The sequence below is a fragment of the Malaclemys terrapin genome, chromosome 23, assembly GCF_027887155.1.
Source record: "Malaclemys terrapin pileata isolate rMalTer1 chromosome 23, rMalTer1.hap1, whole genome shotgun sequence".
NCBI lineage: Eukaryota > Metazoa > Chordata > Testudines > Emydidae > Malaclemys > Malaclemys terrapin.
Window position 1 is genome coordinate 5,381,135 of NC_071527.1, and position 9,502 is coordinate 5,390,636.

At 61.9% G+C, this 9,502-nt stretch overlaps 1 protein-coding gene across 1 annotated transcript; it reads left to right on the forward strand.

Moving 5' to 3' along the window:
- The first annotated feature begins 381 nt into the window (after positions 1-381).
- KRT18 (keratin 18) lies at positions 382-7,163 on the forward strand. The gene is made up of 7 exons (XM_054012759.1): positions 382-865; positions 3,665-3,747; positions 4,306-4,462; positions 4,637-4,801; positions 5,142-5,267; positions 5,992-6,215; positions 6,892-7,163. The coding sequence occupies exons 1-7, from the start codon at positions 461-463 to the stop codon at positions 7,019-7,021; spliced, it is 1,290 nt and encodes a 429-aa protein (XP_053868734.1). The 5' UTR covers positions 382-460; the 3' UTR covers positions 7,022-7,163.
- Positions 7,164-9,502: the final 2,339 nt, after the last annotated feature.

Consider the following 9,502-nt stretch of genomic DNA (forward strand, 5'->3'; position numbering starts at 1 on the left):
CTCACAGGCCCAAATCTCTTGCTCGACCCCCTGGCCTGACGACAGGCTCCGGCCCAGAGAGAGCCGGGACAGAAAGGCCCCAGCTCCCCCATGGCTGGACAGATCCCTCCGCTAACTCTGCCCAGAACCCCCCTGTCCGGCTTCCTCAGCCAGGCACAGCTCGGGAACAGGCGTGGGTGGCTCCGGGTGGTATCCGGTTCCATGGAGCCGGGCTGGGCCCTTGGCAAGGGTTCAGGTGAGCCGGCTGTGCAAACAAAGGCCAGGACCAGGCCTTAGCTAGCCCCACCTTCCTGGAGCAGAGGGAAGCGGATAGAGGTGGGGGTGGCTAAGCCCTACCCAGCCCCTCCTCTGCTCCTGGCTATAAATTCCAGTCTGCATCCAGTCCAGCCCTGCACAGACTGAGATCTCGCAACTGGTGCAAACTCTTCTCTCTGTCCGTTCCCCACCTGCTGCTAGCACCATGAATTACTCCAGATCCACCACCTACTCCAGCGGTGTGAGAGGCCCAAACATCATGGGCAGGAGGTACGCCCCAAACAGTGCTGCCAGCGTCTACGCCGGGGCAGGGGGCTCTGGCTCGAGGATCTCCGTGGCCAGGACCACCAGCCTGGGCTCCAGCTTCCCCGGCAGCAGCGCCGGAGGCAGTTACAGCATCGCCCTGTCCGGCTCCGGGGTGGTGCAGAACGAGAAGGAAACCATGCAGGATCTGAACGAACGCCTGGCCTCCTACCTGGACAAGGTGCGCAGACTGGAAACCGACAACCACAGGCTCGAGACCCAGATCCGGGAGTTCATGGACAAGAAGGGCCCCAGTTCCCGGGACTGGAGCCACTACTTCGACATCATCGAGGACCTGAGGAAGCAGGTGAGGTGCTCCCTGTTCCTGCCTCCCCCGCCTAGCCTTGGCCACCTGGATCACGCTCAGATCTGCGGCCCCCAACCCCACTGGATCAGGGAGGAGGTGGCACATGCAGGACCCCCCCCAATCTAGCACCACCTCTGCCTGGGACCAAGTAGGTACCAGTGGGAGAGGGGAGGATCATGCACCTGTCGGCATCCCCATATCTGGGATCAGCCCTCTGGGTCCCCCGCTCCCGCCGAGGGGCAGGGAGTAGCGTGGGTTTGCTACCTGTGCAGGGGTCCGTGCAGCAAAGGAAAGCCTAGGAACAAGCCCCCCCTTTGGGGAGTGTTGCAAGGTTACTAGACTTGCACCCTGTCCCAAGCGCAGCCCCGTGCATTCACCCACCTGGGCTTGCCCCCAAACCCCCAGGAGGTCCCTCTGCAGTCAGCTCGCTGGGGTGCTGCGTCTGGGCATGCCGGGTCCGGTTGGGCTGGAGGCCGAGGTGAGGGGCCCAACCCAGCCCCCTGTGCGGGGGGCCTGTATCCCCAGGTGGGAAGCTGGTAAACTCAGCCAGCTTGAGGGCAGGCACTTTGCTGCAGCCTGGGGGAGTTACTCATTAACCTCCCCTGCACAGAGGCCTGACCTTCAGCACAGCTCAGAGGAGCTGTAGCCAAGGAGCAGAAGCAGGGTGTGGCAGAGCGGAATCCCAGATTTCCCCGGCTCCTCCAGCTACAGCCTGTTGGGGGGGGTAATTCCCACCCACTCCGCGGGGGGGCTGAGGGGGTCTCGGCCCCTCCCTCAAAGCAGACGATTATTCTAGTAGCGGCCCCGTTGTGCCAGGCGCTGCACACACACCAGGGGAAGGCAGCCCCTGCCCTGACATGAGTTCCCCTTCTAAATAGGCAGAAGGGAAACTGAGGCACGGAGCAGCAAAGTGACTCGCCCAAGGTCAGTGGTCGAGCGAGGGCCCGAACCCAGGTCTCACAAGTCCCAGTTCAGCGCTCTATCCACTAGGCCGCACTGCCGCTGTTAGGGCTCGCTTAGTCTCCTTAATATTTATTGCATGCCTGTTTCCTGAACCAGCCCCCCAGGGCGATCTCAGGGGCATTTGCCTGTTTGCACCGGTTGACTGAAAACTCTCTTCCCATGCAGGGTGGGGTGGATCAGAGTAAAACAGGCGTGGTGGGATGTAGCTGGGGTGGGTGGGGGACAAGACGGATGTTTGTTCCCTCTCTTGGCAAACAGAACAAAGACAGAGTGAGACCGTTTGGAAAGGCGTGGTGGGAACAGGTGTGCAGGGCGACAGGAGAAAGCCCCATCTGGAAGGGGCGCAGGTGCAGAGGGCAGAGAGAGAGATGGAAAACACCAACCCCCACCTGAAAATCCCTCCAGGCAACGCCCCTGACTCCCCTGGGGGAAAGGAAGAGGAGAATTTGGCCCCTCAGGGTTATTTATACCTGAGGGCATGACCACTCTGTGATCCACAGCAAATCTCTCTTCTCCCAGAGCTGGGAAGAGAACCCAGGAGGCCTGACGCCTCTGCTCTAACCACTAGACACCACTCCCCACTAAGAGCTGGGAAAGAACCCAGGAGTCCTGACTCCCAGCCTGTCCTACCTTAGCCCACTCGACAAGTCCCACGCCGCTTCCCAAGCCTGCAAACTGAACCCAGGAGTCCTGACTCCCAGCCCCGCTCTGCTCCAACCATTAGACTCAACTCCTTCCCATAACATGTCTTTCCCTCCTGGAAGTTCAAAGAGAAAGGCCTGGTCTAACCCCACATAGTTTCACTGTGTTGGCTAGTGGTGTGAGGTCCCCTGGGGTGGAGGCTGGTAGAAAGGTGCCCTAGAGGGGAGGCAGCGGGGCTGAGTAGGCAGCGCACTGGACTGGAAACGTGGGCTCTATTCCCGGCTCTCCCACTGGCTGATTGGGCGACCTTGGGCAAGTCACATCATCGCCCCGTGCCTCGGTTTCTCCATCTCCGAAACTGGGATCTCACAGATTTTCAAAGCACTCGGCACCCCCCGCCGGTGCTGGGTTTTCAGCAAGAGCTGAGCACTTGGGGGGGGCAGGCCTGGAAAACTGGCTGTTATTTAGGGAGTAACGGGAGCTGAGCCCACGGGGAAATCCAGCCACCGTGGCCTGCTTTTCAGAGGGGCTGAGCAAACATGGAGGCTTCCATCGGCACTCTGGGTTGCTTTCCAACCGGTCTCCAATCAGGCACCCCAAAAGTGGGTACCCCAAATTTTAGGCCACTTTGGGCCTAACTGCTGCCCAAGGTCACCCAGCGCTGGGGCTGGGAGCCAGGAGGCCTGGGTCCTACAGGCGATCCTCCTGGTGAATAAAACCCAGGCCTCCTGGCTGTCCTGTGCTTGGCACCTGTTAGTCCCATTTTTAGGGCTCAGATCTCAGGGTGACGAGCACCCGCGAATAGACCGGGAAGTGTCTCTTTAAGCACCTTCGTCTCCCGTTGCTGTGGGAACCGCACCTGCCTTGCACCTGTGCTGAGCTAGGCAAACAATGCAGTGGGTTGGCAGGAGCCCAGCGGATTCAGGTTACAGGTTCCCGGCGGAGGCTGGCACAGGAGAGCGATTCCTGGATCAGAGGCTGGGTGTGGCGCCCTCTGGCTCTCGTGGGGCATCGCCAGGCCGCGGGGGCCCCGCCGAGGGAGGTGGGACCCTGCTGCCATCCTGGGGGCATGCGCAGCCTGCTGGGAGAGCTCAGAACTCAGCCCCTTATCCGGGTCCCCTCCTACCCAGCCAGCCCCAGCGCTGCTCTCTGCACCCACTGACCCCCCACCCCATGCGTCTTCCCCCTGCCCAGATCTTGGACAGCGCCGTGGACAATGCCCGGATCGTCCTGCAGATTGACAACGCCCGCCTGGCCGCCGATGACTTCCGGGTCAAGTGAGCGTCCCACCGAGCAGACATGCAGTCACTGTCCTCTTGCCCTGGCCGGGGCAGAGATCCCTTAGTGGGGTGGGAGGCCAGGTGGGAGGGGCACGACCCAGAGGGGAAGCCCCCATCCCCCAGGGTATATGGGAGGACGTTGGCAAACGGAGGGTGGAGAGGTCCAGCACTCAGGGTGCTCCCCCCCCAAACACACAGATTCATGGTGCAGGAGTCTCAACCCCCAAACATACATCCCCACCCTCCTCACACACGTGGGGGAGGGGCTGTGCCCCTCAAATGCACCCCCACACGTGGGGGAAGGGGCTCTGCCCCACAATTGCATCCCCCACCGCCACACATAGGGGCTCTTGCCCCCCAAATGCACTCCCAAAACTGGGGGAGGGGCTCTTGCCCCCCAAATGAACACCCTGCAGCACCCCACACATGGGGGAGGGGCTTGCCCCCCCCCCAATGCCCTCTCCTCACTCCCACAGACGGCAGAGGGGCTCCAGCCCCCCTGCAGGGCTGGAGCTCCGTCCCCAAGCACTGAGCCCCTCCCCCTCCCCGGCGCAGGTTCGAGTCGGAGCTGGCCATCCGCCAGTCGGTGGAGAGCGACATCAACGGGCTGCGGAAGGTCCTCGACGACACCAACATGAGCCGGCTGCAGCTGGAGGGAGAGATCGAGTCCCTCAAGGAGGAGCTGATCTTCATGAAGAAGAACCATCAGGATGTAAGCTGGGGAGGGGGGGCTGTGCCCACATGGGGCAGGACCGTCCTGCGTGGCTCAGCCCTGGGCTCACCGTTGGGGGGCGGGAGGCGGCCCCCAGAAGGGCCCAGGATGGGGTGGGGAGGGTCCCTTCTCCCAAAGGGCGGACGTCTCACCAGTCCGGGCGTATCCCTGCAGGAGGTGGACAGCCTGCAGGCCCAGATCACCAACTCGGGGCTGACGGTGGAAGTGGACGCCGCTCAGCCTCAGGACCTGGGCAAGGTCATGGCGGAGATCCGGGCTCAGTACGACAACCTGGCGCAGAAGAACATGGCGGACCTGGACCAGCAATGGAACCAGATGGTGAGCCGGGGAGGGGGGTGGGGCGCTGCCACGGCCTGTCCCCGGGGGGTACCCCACTTCCTGCCACCCTCAAGAACCAGACCACTTAAGGGGACCCCTTTGAGCCCCCCCCCCGCCCCTCAGTGCAGCTGCACGTTCAGGACGAGTTTGTGTTGCCAAGCCCAGAATCGGGGGCGGTTCTGATACGGGGCTCTGGTTTGGCCCGTGATGGAGACAGGGCTGCCGGAGCTACATCACCTGGGGTGTCGGGGTCTGGGAGGTTTGGCCCAGGCTAGCTCTGGCTGGCAAGGAAGAGACTCCCCCCACGCCCAAGTAACTGACTTGCCCTGTCCCCCTCCAGATCACCCAGAGCACCGTGGAGATCACCCAGAACACAAAGGAGATCGAGGTGGCCCGCAGCAGCGTCTCCGAGCTGCGCCGCACCTACCAGACGCTGGAGATCGAGCTGGAGTCCCTGCGCAACCTGGTACGCTCCCCCTCCCCGCCTCCCATGCCAGAGCCGGGGTCCCCCTGCTCCCCCTGCTCCCCCTCCAGTGCCAGAGCCGGGGTCCCCCTGCTCCCCCTCCCCCAGCCGGGGTCCCCCTGCTCCGCCTCCCGTGCCAGAGCCGGGGTCCCCCTCCCCCCCTCCCGTGCCAGAGCCGGGGTCCCCCTGCTCCCCCTCCCCGCCTCCCGTGGCAGAGCTGGGGTCCCCCTGCTCCCCCCACCTCCCGTGCCAGAGCCGGGCTCCCCCACCACCACTGCAGCTGGGTTCCTCCCTCACTCCCCCGTCCCCAGTGCTGCTTTCCCCTCCCCAGCGCCAGGTCGGGTTCTCCCTGTCCCACTCCCCCCGCAATACCACAGCTGGGCTCTCCAGCATCACGTCCAGGGTCTCCTGCACCCCGTTGAGCCTCCCCCCATCCGTGCGCAGGGAGGGCTTTCTCCCTGTCCTGCCCCAGAGCCCTGATCCAGCCCCGGCGCTCAGGCTGGCAACCACGTTAGAGGAGGACGGCATCCCAGCGTGCCGGGGATACCCTCCGCAGTGAGGGAGCTAACATTGGCCCATCGCCCTCAGCCAGGCCACATCCTGGTTTCACCTTGTCCAATGCTGCCCCCCAAAGGGGAGGAGCTAGTGCCTCTGGGGCATGGCATCCTCCCCAGAGGTGTGGCTGGTGCCCACGGAGGCATGGCACTGACCTCTCCTCCCCTTGCAGAAAGCCAGCTTGGAAGCAAACCTGCAGGACGTGGAGCAGCGCTACGCCATGCAGATGGAGCATCTGAATGGGCAGCTCCTGCGGGCTGAGGCGGAGCTGGCTCAGATACGCAACGACATCCAGCGCCAGTCTGAGGACTACCAGGCCCTGCTGAACATCAAGGACAAGCTGGAGGCAGAAATCGCTACCTACAGGCGGCTGTTGGAGGGCGGAGAGGAGTTCAAGTGAGTGCCTCGGGCCGGGGCGTCGGTTCCTCCCACAGCCCTGCTGCTTTCCAGGTGCCCCGTCACGCTTCCCATTGGTGGGAGCGGTGGGATAGGGAGGATTTAACCCTGGGGCCCCTAGGAAACCTGGCTCCAGGATAACTCATCTTGCCCCTCACTCCCTGTTATAGCAATTCCCAGCTGGGTTAGCTGAGGGGCCGGGAAGCTATTGTGATTTGACCCAGGCCAGAGAGAGGGGAATATCCCCCCCAGTGTTTGGCCCCAGTTGCTGGGCCACGGTGCCCCTGAGGCTCCCCCAGGGATGGGAAGGGGCAGACAGGCCCAGATCCCCACCAGGAATGGGCTCTGTCCCTCTTAGGACCAACCGCACGTCTGGGGCTGTCTCCCAGGGGAGCCTCATCCCTAGAACCCCATGTTTCCTGAATTCGTGGCTTTGGCAGGAAGCCGATGGTGGGGAAAGTGGGTGCCCCTTGAGTGGGGGCAGGGAGAGGCTAATGCGTACCAGGGCATAATGCCACTCCAGACTACTGATCCCATGTGGGCTGCTCCCTGATGACCTCCCTCCCAAGCGGTGTGCGGTCCAGCCCCCAGGTCCCCATCCCTGGTTGCATGCAGTGGACCAGGGACTCTGGGACGGCCCCTTGAGCGTTCACGCTCCCTCTCTCCCTTTCTGCAGCCTGAATGACGCCCTGGTGGACACCGGCAGCATCACACAGACCACCCACCAGGTCATCACCACGACCAAGAAGACGGCGGACGGCAAAGTGGTGTCGGACACCAGCGAATCCCAATTGTTCAGGCGCTGAGAAGATACACCCCATGATCCCTGCTCCCTTCCCTTAGCATCTGGCATTGCAGTGCCCAGATAGGGCTGCGGGCAACTGGCTTTGCCTCCCACCACCCGCTTGCTTGGTCAGCGGAGCTCAATAAAAAACGCAATTGACCTCAGAGTGCGCTACTTCTCTTGGGCTTCTGGTGGCCCTTGGGGGAGGGGCGGGGGATCCTCACGGAGCCCTGTATTCCCTGCTAATGAGGTTGTTAAGTGGCCCCCTGCCCAAGGTGCTCGGAGCGCTTCCCATGGTGCCACATGGCACCCTGGTCATGTAGGGATATAGCCCTGTATCTCCATTTATACAGATGGGAAAACCGAGGCACGCGGCGGCTAAAACAACTTGCCCGAAGTCACAGAGCCAGTCACTGGCAGAGCTGGGATAGATGTCCAGTCCCTGGTCTAACCACCCCCACCCCCACAACTTTCCCTAGCAAGGAGGAGAACCCAGGAGTCCTGAATCCCAGCCACTCCCCATCCCTGTTCTAACCATCAGACTGCACTCCCCACCCAGAACCCAGGAGTCCCGATTCCCAGCCTCCGCCCCCTCTAATCATTAGACAGCACTCCCTCCCAGAGCTGGGGATAGAACCCAGGAGTCCTGACTCCCATGCCACCCCCTCTCCCCCAACCATTAGACTGCACTTCCCTCCCATAGTCAGGAATAGAACCCAGGCGTCCCGATTCCCAGCCCTAGCCCGCTCTAACCATTAGACCACATTCCTTCCCAGAGCCAAAGATAGAATCCAGAAGTCCTGACTCCCACTCCTCCCCCGCCACCCTAATCAGTAACCTGCAGTCCCCTCCTATAGTCAGGAAAAGAACCCAGGTGTCCTGATTCCCAGCAACTTCCCCTCTCCCCCACTTTAACCATTAGACCGCACTCCCTCTCATAGTCAGGAATAGAACCTAAGGGTCCTGATCCCCAATCTCCTGCTTTAACTAGCCTCCCCAGTTCTAAGCACTCACCCTTCCATTTCCCTCCTTCGGGGTTCCCGTCCTGCCCCCCGATAGCACAGACCCCAGCTGTGTCTCTCCGAATGGCCCATTGCCACTGGGGCTTGGTCCGCAGTGGAGCTCACGAATTTCACGCCTCTTCTGCTAGTCCTGGGGCCACTCCACAACGCCTTATTCCACGGGGGGCTGCCCACGTCCAGCCCCGTAATGGCACCATGGCACTAAACTCAATAACCCCACTCTCCGGGCCTGTTGCAACTGGAACGAACAAGGCGGGGTCACAGGCATCCTGCACTTCACTCTTCGCACTGGATTGTGGGGCGGAGCTGTTCTGTCTAGTGCAGTAATCCATGGCTCTCCAAGGCTGGGCCAGCTAATTAGCGGCCCCAGTAGCCTTCCATAAGGCAGAGCGCTGGTCGTATATGCCATGCACCGAGCCCCTTCTGCTGGCAGCTGGACCCTGCCAGTCTGGCCCTGTCCTGCCAGGAATCCGAGGGTCTTTCTAGGGCTTTCCCCTGACTTGTCTCTATCTATCAGCCCCTTCCCCCAAAGGGGGTTAAATTGGTTACACCCATTTGGCTCCTTAGATCCATGGTGGCATGGCCACAGGTGAGTCCCCAGGTCGCAGGGCCCCTGGGTGCTATGGGACGCAGTCTTGGGCAGTGGCAGAATGAAGGACCCCCAGGCAGGCTGGCGAATGGGCGCCAGCCATGGAAGGAATCCCAAAATTTAGCACTTGGGAATGGAGAAGGGGTGTGGTGTTCTTCCAAGCTCTGCCCACGACATAAGCTCCACCCATGCCTACTGCCAAGTATGAGCGCTGCTCAGATGATGGGGCAGGGTAGGGTGATCGGGACTGTCCCGATTTTATAGGGACAGTCCCGATATTTGGGGCTTTTTTTTTATATGGGCTCCTATTACCCCCCCATCCCTGTCCCGATTTTTCACACTTGGTATCTGGTCACCCTAGGTGTTCAGTCCTGGCTTCTCCCAGCAGGGGGCGCTGTAGGGAGCAGGGCAGGAGCGCTGGCCGTGGGGGGAGCTCCCAGCTGCTCCAGCCCCCGCCTCTCCCAGTGTAAAGCAGGCACAACAAGTGTCAGCTACTCCCTTTCCCGCTCCAAATGAGCAGAGCTGGGCAGACCCCAGCCTCGGGAGCAGGGAGGAGCAGCTGATTACCGAGGACGGTTCAGAGGGAAGGGAATTTGGCAGGTGCTACTCCGCTCTCTTCTGCTGTGTCCAAGCAACCCCGCTGCTCTCAGCCACATCCGTGTAAACACCAAGCAACCCCGCTGATTTCGGTGCCGCTCTTCCCGATTTGCCCCGCTAGGGGTAACCCCTGGGAGCCGGCGCTCCTGGTAACCTTGGGGTAATAACCCTTTCAGCAGCTCCCGCCCCTGCAGGTTGGGGCCCTGGCTTCCCACTCGCAGGGAGAGGAGCCGGGTTTGCATCCAGTGCCCGTTTGCACTGAAACCAGATCAACTGATTAGAGCAACCAGAACCC

Bases quoted from the DNA above. Each gene is read 5' to 3' on its own strand.
- KRT18 (XM_054012759.1), top strand. From the start codon at position 461: ATGAATTACTCCAGATCCACCACCTACTCCAGCGGTGTGAGAGGCCCA. The intron at 3,748-4,305 runs GTGAGCGTCCCA...TCCCCGGCGCAG, and splicing joins GCCGATGACTTCCGGGTCAA to GTTCGAGTCGGAGCTGGCCA. The intron at 5,268-5,991 runs GTACGCTCCCCC...CTCCCCTTGCAG, and splicing joins TGGAGTCCCTGCGCAACCTG to AAAGCCAGCTTGGAAGCAAA.